The sequence below is a fragment of the Oncorhynchus kisutch genome, unplaced genomic scaffold (genome assembly GCF_002021735.2).
Source record: "Oncorhynchus kisutch isolate 150728-3 unplaced genomic scaffold, Okis_V2 scaffold1355, whole genome shotgun sequence".
NCBI classification, from domain to species: domain Eukaryota; kingdom Metazoa; phylum Chordata; class Actinopteri; order Salmoniformes; family Salmonidae; genus Oncorhynchus; species Oncorhynchus kisutch.
The window spans coordinates 32,220-47,975 of NW_022263300.1; the positions used below are offsets into that span (position 1 = coordinate 32,220).

Consider the following 15,756-nt stretch of genomic DNA (forward strand, 5'->3'; position numbering starts at 1 on the left):
CCTCCTTCTATCACCCTGACCCTCTCTCCCTCTCATTCCTCCATCACCCTGACCCTCTCTCCCTCTCATTCCTCCATCACCCTGACCCTCTCTCCCTCTCATTCCTCCTCTTTCTATCACCCTGACCCTCCCTCCCTCTCATTCCTCCTCTTCTATCACGCGCGGACGCTCCCCTTCTCTCATGCCTCCTCCTTCCTATCACCCTGAACCTTCCCTCTCTCTGCATGCCTCCTCTTTCTATCACCCTAACCTCGCCTCTCTACTCATATGCCCTCCTCTTTCTATCACCCTGAACCTCCCTCCCTCTCATCCTCCTTTTCTATCACCCTGACCCTCCCTCCCTCTCATTCCTCCTCTTTCTATCACCCTGACCCTCCCTCTCTCTCATTCCTCCTCTTTCTATCACCTGACCCTTCCCTCTCTCTCATTCCTCCTCTTTCTAGCACCCTGACCTTCCCTCTCTTCTCATTCCTCCTCTTTCTAGCACCCAGACCTTCCCTCTCTCTCATTCCTCCTCTTTCTGCACCCTGACCTTCCCTCTCTCTCATGTCCTCCTCTTTCTAGCACCCTGACCTTCCCTCTCTCTCATTCCTCCTCTGTTTCGGAGGCACCCTGCCTCTCTCCCTCTCTCTCATTCCTCCTCTTTCTAGCACCCTGACCCTCTCTCCCTCTCTCTCATTCCTCCTCTTTCTAGCACCCTGACCCTCTCTCCCTCTCTCTCATTCCTCCTCTTTCTAGCACCCTGACCCTCTCTCCCTCTCTCTCATTCCTCCTCTTTCTAGCACCCTGACCCTCTCTCCCTCTCTCTCATTCCTCCTCTTTCTAGCACCCTGACCTTCCCTCTCTCTCATTCCTCCTCTTTCGAGCACCCTGACCTTCCCTCTCTCTCATTCCTCCTCTTCTAGCACCCTGACCTTCCCTCTCTCTCATTCCTCCTCTTTCTAGCACCCTGACCTTCCCTCTCTCTCATTCCTCCTCTTTCTAGCACCCTGACCTTCCCTCTCTCTCATTCCTCCTCTTTCTAGCACCCTGAGCCTTACCCTCTTCTTCTCCATTCCCTCCTTCTACACCCTGACCTCTCTCCCTCTCTCATCTCCTCTTTCTAGCACCCTGACCCTCTCTCCCTCTCTCTCATTCCTCCTCTTTCTATCACCCTGACCCTCCCTCCCTCCCTCTCATTCCTCCTCTTTCTATCACCCTGACCCTCCTTCCCTCTCATTCCTCCTCTTTCTATCACCCTGACCCTCTCTCCCTCCCTCTCTCTCATTCCTCCTCTTTCTCTACCCTGACCCTCCCTCCCTCCCTCTCATTCCTCCTCTTTCTATCACCCTGACCCTCCTTCCCTCTCATTCCTCCTCTTTCTATCACCCTGACCCTCTCTCCCTCCCTCTCTCTCATTCCTCCTCTTTCTATCACCCTGACCCTCCCTCCCTCCCTCTCATTCCTCCTCTTTCTATCACCCTGACCCTCCTTCCCTCTCGTTCCTCCTCTTTCTATCACCCTGACCCTCCCTCTCTCCCTCTCTCTCATTCCTCCTCTTTCTATCACCCTGACCCTCCCTCCCTCCCTCCCTCCCTCTCATTCCTCCTCTATCACCCTGACCCTCTCTCCCTCTTGCTCATTCCTCCTCTTTCTATCACCCTGACCTTCCCTCCCCTCTCATTCCTCCTCTTTCTATCACCCTGACCTTCCCTCCCTCTCATTCCTCATCTTCTATCACCCTGACCCTCCCTCCCTCTCATTCCTCCTCTTTCTATCACCCTGACCCTCCCTCCTGTTCCTCCTCTTTCCATCACCCTGACCCTCCCTCCTGTTCCTCATCTTTCTATCACCCTGACCCTCCCTCTCATTCCTCCTCTTTCTATCACCCTGACCCTCCCTCCCTCCCTCCCTCCCTCCCTCCCTCCCTCCCTCCCTCCCTCCCTCCCTCCCTCCCTCCCTCCCTCCCTCCCTCCCTCTCATTCCTCATCTTTCTATCACCCTGACCTCTCCCTCCCTCTCATTCCTCCTCTTTCTATCACCCTGACCCTCCCTCCTGTTCCTCATCTTTCTATCACCCTGACCTCCCTCCTGTTCCTCATCTTTCTATCACCCTGACCCTCCCTCCCTCCCTCCCTCCCTCTCATTCCTCCTCTATCACCCTGACCCTCTCTCCCTCTTTCTCATTCCTCCTCTTTCTATCACCCTGACATTCCCTCCCTCTCATTCCTCATCTTTCTATCACCCTGACCTCTCCCTCCCTCTCATTCCTCCTCTTTCTATCACCCTGACCCTCCCTCCTGTTCCTCATCTTTCTATCACCCTGACCTCTCCCTCCCTCTCATTCCTCCTCTTTCTATCACCCTGACCCTCCCTCCTGTTCCTCATCTTTCTATCACCCTGACCCTCCCTCCCTCTCTTTCCTCCTCTTTCTATCACCCTGACCCTCCCTCCTGTTCCTCCTCTTTCTATCACCCTGACCCTCCCTCCTGTTCCTCCTCTTTCTATCACCCTGACCCTCCCTCCTGTTCCTCCTCTTTCTATCACCCTGACCCTCCCTCCTGTTCCTCCTCTTTCTATCACCCTGACCCTCCCTCCTGTTCCTCCTCTTTCTATCACCCTGACCCCTCCCTCCTGTTCCTCCTCTTTCTATCACCCTGACCCTCCCTCCCTCTCTTCCTCCTCTTTCTATCACCCTGACCCTCCCTCCTGTTCCTCCTCTTTCTATCACCCTGACCCTCCCTCCCTCTCTTTCCTCCTTTCTATCACCCTGACCCTCCCTCCTGTTCCTCCTCTTTCTATCACCCTGACCCTCCCTCCTGTTATATTAAACCTCCTGTTGATCCACCTATATTAAACCTCCTGTTGATCCATCTATATTAAACCTCCAGTTGATCCACCTATATTAAACCTCCAGTTGATCCACCTATATTAAACCTCCTGTTGATCCACCTATATTAAACCTCCTGTTGATCCACCTATATTAAACCTCCTGTTGATCCACCTATATTAAACCTCCTGTTGATCCACCTATATTAAACCTCCAGTTGATCCATCTATATTAAACCTCCAGTTGATCCATCTATATTAGACCTCCAGTTGATCCATCTATATTAGACCTCCAGTTGATCCACCTATATTAAACCTCCAGTTGATCCACCTATATTAAACCTCCTGTTGATCCACCTATATTAAACCTCCAGTTGATCCATCTATATTAAACCTCCAGTTGATCCACCTATATTAGACCTCCTGTTGATCCATCTATATTAAACCTCCTGTTGATCCACCTATATTAAACCTCCAGTTGATCCAATGTCATGACTGTAGATTCTGAATTCATGTAATTATTGTTGCGTAATGTCAGTGTTCTTCATTTCTAGTTGTCAAAGGTTAAATATGTGTGTGGTCTCGTGTGGCTCAGTTGGTAGAGCATGGTGCTTGCAACTCCAGGGTTGTAGGTTTGATTCCCATGGCGAACCAGTATGAAAATATATGCTCTCACTACTGTAAGTTGCTCTGGATAAGAGTGTCTGCTAAATTAGTCAATTGTAAGTATGTGTTCTTGGCTAGCAGTGCTTTTAGTCAACAACTGATGAGAACCAGCATCATGTGTCATATTGGGAAAATTAATGTAGTGCCTGTGTGTCAAACTGGAGATTTTTTTTCTCAGTTGGACCAAGATATTATGATTTTTAAGGCTGCAATGATTTTCCAGTGGACAGGGTTTGGTTTTAACCAAATTAATCTGGAGGACACTGAGGGAGAGATGAAAGGGAGGGATGGTTGTAGGGACAGAGGGAGAGATGGAAGGAGAGACGGGATGGAGGGAAAAATAGATGGAGAGATAGTTTCAGAAATAGTCTCGGAATTCCCAGACCTAGGGCCAAAGCGTATGTCAGAACACTGTTCATGTGGGAGGCAACCCATCTGCCTAAGGAGACTAAGACAGAGCTGGAGGGAGGATAGGGTTCACCAAGGACTGAGGAACATTCTTAGAGACCAGACTAGACCATATGACTGGAGCAGACATTATCACGACAGAGACCAGACTGGACCACATGACTGGAGCAGACATTATCACGACAGAGACCAGACTGGACCACATGACTGGAGCAGACATTATCACGACAGAGACCAGACTGGACCACATGACTGGAGCAGACATTATCATGCCAGAGACCAGACTGGACCACATGACTGGATCAGACATTATCATGACAGAGACCAGACTGGACCACATGACTGGAGCAGACATTATCATGCCAGAGACCAGACTGGACCACATGACTGGAGCAGACATTATCATGACAGAGACCAGACTAGACCACATGACTGGAGCAGACATTATCATGACAGAGACCAGACTAGACCACATGACTGGAGCAGACATTATCATGACAGAGACCAGACTAGACCTCATGACTGCAGCAGACATTATCACGACAGAGACCAGACTAGACCACATGACTGGAGCAGACATTATCATGACAGAGACCAGACTGGACCACATGACTGCAGCAGACATTATCATGACAAGAGCACAGATGAGACGGCACAAAGAATGGACTCATTATTCCCACATCAAAGACAGTACCAAGAGTTCTCAGTTCTCAGTACTCTGAATCTCATGTTCGTTTGAATCAATTAGCCTGATAGGTACTCCTGTTAGCTTTGGTCTGTCTTGGAGAGTTGGATTGAAGAGCTGGAAGATGATCATTCAGATCATGTGTTTCAGATCACATTATTGTAAGAGCCTGTACACTTAGACACCTGTCCCTGTCCGGGTAAACTCATGACCTATTCCCGAGCTAATTGTGGTTAGCACATGCACATAAGCCTGTAACACCAACTAACAAGTCTGGCCGACTGGGGAGTGAACTGATTTGTAGTTGTATAGTTTGAAGCTGTGGTCCACCAGACGTTCCCGGCATGGGGAGAAAGTGTCTGCTGAACGATGTTTCAGAGTGGGTTTCAGCAGCTGTGTTTTAGTGGAAAGGAACAGTGTCCTGTCCTGTTTTTGCAGACTATTGTTCCATGTTCAGTGATAATGCATTGATGATGCTAATTATTGTGATCTGATATGCTAATCAGTCCATTGTATGCTTTTGGGGAGTGTGTGGTGTGTTAATGTGTGTATTGTGATTGAACATTGTTTTCTGTCTCTCCAGATTTGTGGTGTGTTAGTGGTGTGTGTGTATTGGGATTGAACATTGTTTTCCTGTGTGTGTGTGTGTACGTTGTTTCCTGTCTCTCCAGGTCCACTATGCAGCGTGCTCGTGGAACGCTTTGGTTGCCGGGTAACGGTGATGGTGGGAGGGGTTCTGAGTGGACTAGGCATGGTGGTCAGCGCCCTGGCCAGAACCATCACAGAACTCTACATCACCAGCATCATCGCAGGTCAGAGGGTACACACACACACACTATAACCCCCCAATATAAGACGTCTCTCCTTCTTTCTATGGGGCATTATGAGTCTCCCTCATCAGTTCCTCTGTCCTCCTCATACAGGGTTGGGGTTCTGCCTGTCCTTCCAGCCCTCTGTGACCATGATGGGCCACTACTTTTTGAGGCGGCGGGCGTTTGCCAACGCCCTGTCGTCCACCGGCACGGCCCTGGGCCTCAGCACCTTACCCCTGCTGGCCAACTTCCTGCTGGGCCAGTTTGGCTGGAGAGGCAGCTTCCTGGTCCTGGGAGGTCTGCTGTTGAACTGCTGCGTGTGTGGGGCTGTCATGAGGCCCCTGGGGGCCAAACACAGTGGAGCCCAGAGGACACTCACTAACAAGGCTGCCCAGGGGCTCAGCAAGCAACCAATCAAAGGTCCTCTCCAACAGGAGAAGGAGGGACTTAAGGCAAGACTTAGGACAGCGTTCAGTGACCTTGTCGTGTTCCTACGGAGACACATGGCCTTTGACCTGTTGGTCAGTAACCCTCGTTACCGTGCCTACGCCCTGGGAGTGACGTGGATGATGTTGGGGTTTGTAGTTCCCCTGGTCTACCTGGTGCCCTATGCTACAGCCAATGGTATGGAACAGGACCGAGCCGCGCTACTGATGGCCGTACTGGGCCTGGTTAACATTGCTGTGAGACCCGTGGCGGCTGTCTTCTTCGGCCTGCCGCGCTTCAGGTACTGTAGCCTGGATGTTACAGGTTAGGAGTGGGTCAGCAACTGGACCGGAGGGTTGCTGGTTCGAATCCCAAGCAAGAAAACATTTAATAGAAAATTATGTGACCTGAAAACAAAAATGGATAATAAATTGGTTCTCTACTCCTCTTCCTCCTCCTCTTCCTCCTCCTCCTTCCTCCTCCTCCTCACAGGGGCAGTGGCTGTTTTGTGTATGTGTTTGCGGTAGCCCTCCTGGTCAACGGGCTGAGTAACAGTATCTGTGGTGCGGCCGCCACCTTCCCCGTGCTCCTGATCTACGTGGTCATCTTTGGTCTGTCCATGTCTGTGATTGGCTCTCTGCTCTTCACGGTGCTGATGGAGACGGTGGAGATGAGCCGGTTCCCCTCTGCCCTGGGTCTCATCAGTATGTTAGAGAGTGGAACACTGCTGATTGGACCGCCGCTCGCAGGTACTGTGTGTGTCGCTCCTGTCAGGATTGTACCGCTACACATTATGCCATGGGGGGGGGCAATAGTGGGGTGTGGTACGCCACTGTGGGGGCTATAGGGGGGTGTGGTACACCACTGTGGGGGCTATAGGGGGGTGTGGTATACCACTGTGGGGGCTATAGGGGGGTGTGGTATACTACTGTGGGGGCTATAGGGGGGTGTGGTACACCACTGTGGGGGCTATAGGGGGGTGTGGGGTACACCACTGTGGGGGCTATAGGGGGGTGTGGTATGCCAAAAGTAATAAAGTGTTTGGTACAGTATGGTCTTCTAGTCTATGGCATCTGTTCAAGTCCTATGTGTGGATTATTTGTCTGTGGAACAGAATCAATGACTTCTACTGCATGTTATCGACAGTCATTGTTGGTCAGTAGGTGGTCAGCATAACAACCGGTGGTAGTGTGGTGGACACACTGACTCATATAGACATACTTGTCAAGTTATGCCCAGTATAAACCTGTTATACCCTCCCCAGTCCTCATATGAGTTATGCCCAGTATAAACCTGTTATGTTATGTGAGGACTGGGGAGGGTATGAGTTATGCCCAGTATAAACCTGTTATATGAGGACTGGGGAGGGTATGAGTTATGCCCAGTATAAACCTGTTATGTGAGGACTGGGGAGGGTATGAGTTATGCCCAGTATAAACCTGTTATATGAGGACTGGGGAGGGTATGAGTTATGCCCAGTATAAACCTGTTATACCCTCCCCAGTCCTCATATAACAGGTTTATACTGGGCATAACTCATACCCTCCCCAGTCCTCACATAACAGGTTTATACTGGGCATAACTCATACCCTCCCCAGTCCTCACATATGAGTTATGCCCAGTATAAACCTGTTATGTGAGGACTGGGGAGGGTATGAGTTATGCCCAGTATAAACCTGTTATATGAGCACTGGGGAGGGTATGAGTTAAGCCCAGTATAAACCTGTTATATGAGCACTGGGGAGGGTATGAGTTATGCCCAGTATAAACCTGTTATATGAGCACTGGGGAGGGTATGAGTTATGCCCAGTATAAACCTGTTATATGAGGACTGGGGAGGGTATGAGTTATGCCCAGTATAAACCTGTTATATGAGGACTGGGGAGGGTATGAGTTATGCCCAGTATAAACCTGTTATATGAGCACTGGGGAGGGTATGAGTTATGCCCAGTATAAACCTGTTATATGAGCACTGGGGAGGGTATGAGTTAAGCCCAGTATAAACCTGTTATATGAGGACTGGGGAGGGTATGAGTTATGCCCAGTATAAACCTGTTATATGAGCACTGGGGAGGGTATGAGTTATGCCCAGTATAAACCTGTTATATGAGGACTGGGGAGGGTATGAGTTATGCCCAGTATAAACCTGTTATATGAGGACTGGGGAGGGTATGAGTTATGCCCAGTATAAACCTGTTATATGAGCACTGGGGAGGGTATGAGTTATGCCCAGTATAAACCTGTTATATGAGCACTGGGGAGGGTATGAGTTATGCCCAGTATAAACCTGTTATATGAGCACTGGGGAGGGTATGAGTTATGCCCAGTATAAACCTGTTATATGAGCACTGGGGAGGGTATGAGTTATGCCCAGTATAAACCTGTTATATGAGCACTGGGGAGGGTATGAGTTATGCCCAGTATAAACCTGTTATATGAGGACTGGGGAGGGTATGAGTTATGCCCAGTATAAACCTGTTATATGAGGACTGGGGAGGGTATGAGTTATGCCCAGTATAAACCTGTTACATGAGCACTGGGGAGGGTATGAGTTATGCCCAGTATAAACCTGTTATATGAGGTCTGGGGAGGGTATGAGTTATGCCCAGTATAAACCTGTTATATGAGGACTGGGGAGGGTATGAGTTATGCCCAGTATAAACCTGTTATATGAGGACTGGGGAGGGTATGAGTTATGCCCAGTATAAACCTGTTATATGAGCACTGGGGAGGGTATGAGTTATGCCCAGTATAAACCTGTTATATGAGGACTGGGGAGGGTATGAGTTAAGCCCAGTATAAACCTGTTATATGAGGTCTGGGGAGGGTATGAGTTATGCCCAGTATAAACCTGTTATATGAGGACTGGGGAGGGTATGAGTTATGTCACGCAGGGAAATGGAATGTTCTTTCTGCTGGATTCCCATGTCTAGCTCGGGATGTGAATGGGTCATGTGCTCTGGTTTCCACAATGTGCGTGTGTGTCTGTGTGGGCGTGCGTCAGGCGGGTAGGAAGGTCTGGGTCGACAGGGAACGGCTCTGGGGCAGGCTGACTGGAGGAGGGCGTGGCCTAGTGTACCCCTGCTGAACTCCTAAGGTGGTCTCTGGTTTCCAGCGCCATGGCAACTCTAATGTCAACGCCTGGTAGTAGCCGACTAGCCCTGTGCTCAGTGGCTCCTGGCAGCGCTGTACTGAACTAGCATCCAGTACAGAGGAATGTGTTATGAGGACACACACCGACACGCTTAAATACAGCTGGTCTTTCACTGTCGTAGCACCGCGTGTGGTTGTTGACACAAGCCTTCTAGGAAATGCTTTTATGTACTGCTTATGAACTGTTTTGTGTGGTTATAAACGTGTCATGACATGGTAATGTAGGTACCCTTCAAATGAAGTGTTCCCCGAGTCTTTCTTAACGCTGTGCGTGTTGCCATGTCCCCCTCTCCCCTCTCTCTCTTCCCCCTCTTCTCTCTCTTCCCCCTCTTCTCTCTCTCCCCTCTCTTCCCCCTCTTCTCTCTCTCCCCTCTCTTCCCCTCTCCCCTCTCTTCCCCTCTCCCCTCTCTCCCCTCTCTTCTCTCTCTCCCCTCTCTTCTCTCTCTCCCCTCTCTCCCCTCTCTTCCCCCTCTTCTCTCTCTCCCCTCTCTTCTCTCTCTCCCCTCTCTTCCAGGCATGTTGGTGGACAGTACAGGACACTACTCTTATGTGTTCTATGCCTGCAGTGTGACTGTCTCCTCCTCTGGCCTCTTCCTCATCGCAGCGTTCTACTATCTGGACAGACAGAAGAAGAGAGCAGGTCCTCCTGCTGCTGCGTACCAACAGAAGCCTGCTATCAGCCTAGTCCCTGACTGCCAGTACAGCCATGTTCCTTCTACACAGGGAGGGAAGCCTGCTATCAGCCTAGTCCCTGACTGCCAGTACAGCCATGTTCCTTCTACACAGGGAGGGAAGCCTGCTATCAGCCTAGTCCCTGACTGCCAGTACAGCCATGTTCCTTCTACACAGGGAGGGAAGCCTGCTATCAGCCTAGTCCCTGACTGCCAGTACAGCCATGATCCTTCTACACAGGGAGAGAGATCAGCGGACACTGTTTGTGTCACCAACGTGTGACTTACTAATATGCACGTGTGTAACCCAGTAAGACAACCTGTCTACCTGCCTGCCTTAGAATTCCATCTAGAATGAGAATGAAGTAAGGAGGTAGCCTTCCATGAGCCTTGGCCTGTAGGAGCTGCAGCATATCACAGGAACTGCTCACTGTGTAACGCCTCACTATGATGAGTCAATGAAGGATCTCTGTGGTGTCTGCTGTCTGCAGAGGGAAGAACTGGGAGGTTACACATACACTACTGTTATCATCACTGTGATTCCTATGTATGTACGTACGTACACAGGCATTCACAACACAGGGTTTGCACACAGATTTAGTCTGGATTTGGAAGTCTCTCTCTTTCTCTTTCTCTCTTTCTCTCTCTCTCATCAACAGACACATGAGGCTGAATGACACAACATCCCTGTTTCATTCAGACCCACTACTAGACGCTACAGTAGGACTCTCTAACATACGGCCCACTAGTAGACGTTACAGTAGGACTGTCTAACATACGGCCCACTAGTAGACGTTACAGTAGGACTGTCTAACATACGTCCCACTAGTAGACGCTACAGTAGGACTGTCTAACATACGGCCCACTAGTAGACGCTACAGTAGCACTGTCTAACATACGGCCCACTAGTAGACGCTACAGTAGGACTGTCTAACATACGGCCCACTAGTAGACGCTACAGTAGCACTGTATAACATACGGCCCACTAGTAGACGCTACAGTAGCACTGTCTAACATACGGCCCACTAGTAGACGCTACAGTAGGACTGTCTAATATATGGCCCACTAGTAGACGCTACAGTAGGACTGTCTAACATACGGCCCACTAGTAGACGCTACAGTAGAACTGTCTAACATACGGCCCACTAGTAGACGCTACAGTAGAACTGTCTAACATACGGCCCACTAGTAGATGCTACAGTAGGACTGTCTAACATACGGCTCATAGTAGACACAAATAAATATTTGAATTTGTTACATTTTTTGACTAACAACAATCTCAATCGACATTTAAATGATTAAAACCAACCCATAACTACTTAGAAATGATAATGGACCTAAATGTAGTCTCTTCACTCTGTCCAGCTAGCTGAAAGCTACATTTATAGTCTCTTCACTCTGTCCAGCTAGCTAACAGTCATCATAATGAAAGCTACATTTATAGTCTCTTCACTCTGTCCAGCTAGCTAACAGTCATCATAATGAAAGCTACATTTATAGTCTCTTCACTCTGTCCAGCTAGCTAACAGTCATCATAATGAAAGCTAGATAGTCAGGGAGCATCAAAAATTCCCAAACCGATGGATAGAGGACATTTTGCACATTTTGACGCCAAGACAATACATACACATTTTAAGTGCGGCACTCCGGCCCTTGGTGAAGACTGAATGCGGCCCGCAGAGCAAAATGAGTTTGACAACCCTGTGCTAGAGCAGTGTTACTCACAAATTGCGGCAATTGTACTGCCAATAACATGGGCGACCCAACTATTTAGTGCTTTAACTGTTTGGCTTTAGGAGGAGTTATGGTTGCTTGTACACTGTCACCGTGACAACACTGAGTATGGCTATGAATGTATTCCTGCACCTTCTTGAATATCCTCTGTGACTTCTTAGATGCCTTGATATAACTGGACATGAAACGATAGCCTTATGTATGAAAGGATATACAAATATTTTGTATTTTAGTCAACTTATTTCTGAAGATTTAATATTGAATGTTTACAGAATATTAAACTTTTTCAATAAAAGTAAATTGATTTGTGTTCATGTGTCAGTCTTGTTTTATTATCACTGTATAATAATAATCTGAATTTGAGGACGGATCGGATTGAATAGGTCTTCAATTTTAATACAGCTCTGATGTCATTCACTTCCTGCTATTTTCTAATTTCCTTCCACTCACCTTTATCGCCACCTTGTGGAATGTGTGATGTGCAGTTGTTTTAATAATCATGACAGTTTTGAAAAATTACCAATGAAGCCTATTTGTCAAATTTTGTGTACTTTTTAAAATATTGTCCAGACTCTGCCACATACTGTATAAAACGTGCCTCCATTAAGGTGTCCTGTCACTCACAACCCAGATTCTTGTCATGTCTTATCTGAGTCTTTTTTAACCTGACCAGTTGTTCTACTTTTATTTTCTGGTAAACACATAATACTGAAGACTGTGTCCAGTGAAAGCCCTGATCAGTCAAATATCTGATCAGTTACCTGATCAATTATAAATTACCTGATCAATTAACTGATCAATTATCTAAAAATTACCTGATCAATTATAAATTACCTGATCAATTATCTGACCAATTATAAATTACCTGATCAACTATCTGATCAATTAACTGATCAATTATCTAAAAATTACCTGATCAATTATAAATTACCTGATCAATTATCTGACCAATTATAAATTACCCGATCAACTATCTGATCAATTAACTGATCAATTATCAAAAAATTACCTGATCAATTATAAATTACCTGATCAATTATAAATTACCTGATCAACTATCTGATCAATTATCTAAAAATTACCTGATCAATTATAAATTGCCTGATCAATTATCTGGCCAATTATAAATTACCTGATCAACTATCTGATCAATTAACTGATCAATGATCTAAAATTACCTGATCAATTATAAATTACCTGATCAATTATCTGACCAATTATAAATTACCTGATCAACTATCTGATCAATTAACTGATCAATTATCTAAAAATTACCTGATCAATTAAAATTACCTGATCAATTATCTGACCAATTACTTGGTCAATTATCTGATCAATTACCAGATCAATTACCTGATCAATTGTCATCTTTGGCCTTTCAGTGAGACGGCTCCTATGATGGCTGGTGAAGAATGTTGGTAGCTTGAGGTTTGAAAGTAAATAGACTAATTCAATTCCTTTTTCACAGTTTCCTTCCCCCAACCTGGGCCAAACAGTGAAAGCCCTGACCACTCAATCATGTTGTCAAGTATCTTCTTCAGTCTTCGATGAAGGGCTAATATGGAGTCCCTGTTCAGTTTTCGGTGACGGGATACCATGAAGGGCCCTATTCAGTCTTCGGTGAAGGGCTAATATGGAGTCCCTGTTCAGTTTTCGGTGACGGGATACCATGAAGGGCCCTGTTCAGTTTTCGGTGATGGGCTACCATGGAGACCCTGTTCAGTCTTCAGCGAGGGGATACCATGAAGGGCCCTGTTCAGTCTTCGGTGAGGGGATACCTTGAAGGGCCCTGTTCAGTCTTCGGTGAGGGGATACCATGAAGGGCCCTGTTCAGTCTTCGGTGAGGGGATACTATGAAGGGCCCTGTTCAGTCTTCGGGGAGGGGATACCATGAATGGCCCTGTTCAGTCTCCGGTGAGGGGATACCATGAAGGGCCCTGTTCAGTCTTCGGTGACGGTCTACCATGAAGGCCCCTGTTCAGTCTTCGGTGAGGGGATACAATGAAGGGCCCTGTTCAGTCTTCGGTGAGGGGATACCATGGAGACCCTGTTCAGTCTTCGGTGAGGGGATACCATGAAGGGCCCTGTTCAGTCTTCGGTGAAGGTCTACCATGAAGGGCCCTGTTCAGTCTTCGGTGACGGGCTACCATCAAATCAAATCAAATGTATTTATATAGCCCTTCGTACATCAGCTGATATCTCAAAGTGCTGTACAGAAACCCAGCCTAAAACCCCAAACAGCAAGCAATGCAGGTGTAGAAGCACGGTGGCTAGGAAAAACTCCCTAGAAAGGCCAAAACCTAGGAAGAAACCTAGAGAGGAACCAGGCTATGTGGGGTGGCCAGTCCTCTTCTGGCTGTGCCGGGTGGAGATTATAACAGAACATGGCCAAGATGTTCAAATGTTCATAAATGACCAACATGGTCGTATAATAATAAGGCAGAACAGTTGAAACTGGAGCAGCAGCACAGTCAGGTGGACTGGGGACAGCAAGGAGTCATGTCAGGTAGTCCTGGGGCATGGTCCTAGGGCTCAGGTCCTCCGAGAGAGAGAAAGAAAGAGAGAATTAGAGAAAGCATATGTGGGGTGGCCATGAAGGGCCCTGTTCAGTCTCCGGTGAGGGGATACCATGAAGGGCCCTGTTCAGTCTTCGGTGAGGGAATACCATGAAGGGCCCTGTTCAGTCTTCGGTGAGGGGATACCATGAAGGGCCCTGTTCAGTCTTCGGTGAGGGGATACCATGAAGGGCCCTGTTCAGTCTTCGGTGACGGTCTACCATGAAGGGCCCTGTTCAGTCTCCGGTGAGGGGATACCATGAAGGGCCCTGTTCAGTCTTCGGTGAGGGGATACCATGAAGGGCCCTGTTCAGTCTTCGGTGAGGGGATACCATGAAGGGCCCTGTTCAGTCTTCGGTGAGGGGATACCATGAAGGGCCCTGTTCAGTCTTCGGTGGCGGTCTACCATGAAGGGCCCTGTTCAGTCTCCGGTGAGGGGATACCATGAAGGGCCCTGTTCAGTCTTTGGTGACGGTCTACCATGAAGGGCCCTGTTCAGTCTCCGGTGAGGGGATACCATGAAGGGCCCTGTTCAGTCTTCGGTGACGGGCTACCATCAAATCAAATCAAATGTATTTATATAGCCCTTCGTACATCAGCTGATATCTCAAAGTGCTGTACAGAAACCCAGCCTAAAACCCCAAACAGCAAGCAATGCAGGTGTAGAAGCACGGTGGCTAGGAAAAACTCCCTAGAAAGGCCAAAACCTAGGAAGAAACCTAGAGAGTCTTCGGTGACGGGCTACCATGAAGGGCCCTGTTCAGTCTTCGGTGAGGGGATACCATGGCGGCCCTATTCAGTCTCCGGTGAGGGGATACCATGGCAGCTCTGTTCAGTCTCCGGTGAGGGGATACCATGGCGGCCCTATTCAGTCTCCGGTGAGGGGATACCATGGCGGCCCTATTCAGTCTCCGGTGAGGGGATACCATGGCGGCCCTGTTCAGTCTTCGGTGAGGGGATACCATGAAGGGCCCTGTTCAGTCTTCGGTGAGGGGATACCATGACGGGCCCTGTTCAGTCTTCGGTGAGGGGATACCATGAAGGGCCCTGTTCAGTCTTCGGTGAGGGGATACCATGAAGGGCCCTGTTCAGTCTTCGGTGAGGGGATACCATGGCGGCCCTATTCAGTCTCCGGTGAGGGGATACCATGGCGGCTCTGTTCAGTCTCCGGTGAGGGGATACCATGGCGGCCCTATTCAGTCTCCGGTGAGGGGATACAATGGCTGCCCTATTCAGTCTCCGGTGAGGGGATACCATGGCGGCCCTGTTCAGTCTTCGGTGAGGGGATACCATGAAGGGCCCTGTTCAGTCTTCGGTGAGGGGATACCATGACGGGCCCTGTTCAGTCTTCGGTGAGGGGATACCATGAAGGGCCCTGTTCAGTCTTCGGTGAGGGGATACCATGAAGGGCCCTGTTCAGTCTTCGGTGAGGGGATACCATGGCGGCCCTATTCAGTCTCCGGTGAGGGGATACCATGGCGGCTCTGTTCAGTCTCCGGTGAGGGGATACAATGGCGGCCCTATTCAGTCTCCGGTGAGGGGATACCATGGCGGCCCTATTCAGTCTCCGGTGAGGGGATACCATGGCGGCCCTATTCAGTCTCCGGTGAGGGGATACCATGGCGGCTCTGTTCACTTCCTTCTGTCGTTGTTGTTGACAACAATGAGTATGTGAAGTATTTTGGAAGCTTGAGGGTTAAAAGTAAATTAACTTATTATCTTCAGGTTTTCACAGCTTGCTTACTCTAACATGCACCAACACACATTTCCACACACATCACAGTGCAAGCCAGAAACATTTAGAAAAGTATATACTTTTTAAAAAAATCTTTCAAATG

At 48.5% G+C, this 15,756-nt stretch overlaps 1 protein-coding gene across 5 annotated transcripts in view; it reads left to right on the forward strand.

Annotated features, from left to right (window-relative positions):
- Positions 1 to 11,673, forward strand: part of LOC109877260 (monocarboxylate transporter 6) — a 19,361-nt gene extending 7,688 nt beyond the window's left edge. For 4 of the 5 annotated variants that reach the window (XM_031818384.1, XM_031818382.1, XM_031818383.1 and 1 more), the window contains exons 3-6: positions 5,239 to 5,379; positions 5,491 to 6,106; positions 6,298 to 6,554; positions 9,473 to 11,673. In XM_031818384.1, coding sequence (XP_031674244.1) covers positions 5,239 to 5,379; positions 5,491 to 6,106; positions 6,298 to 6,554; positions 9,473 to 9,912 — 1,454 coding nt within the window. In that variant the 3' untranslated portion in view covers positions 9,913 to 11,673. The remainder of the gene's footprint in view (positions 1 to 5,238; positions 5,380 to 5,490; positions 6,107 to 6,297; positions 6,555 to 9,472) is intronic. The other variant, XM_031818386.1, reaches the window with a different exon arrangement.
- The last annotated feature ends 4,083 nt before the right edge of the window (positions 11,674 to 15,756 follow it).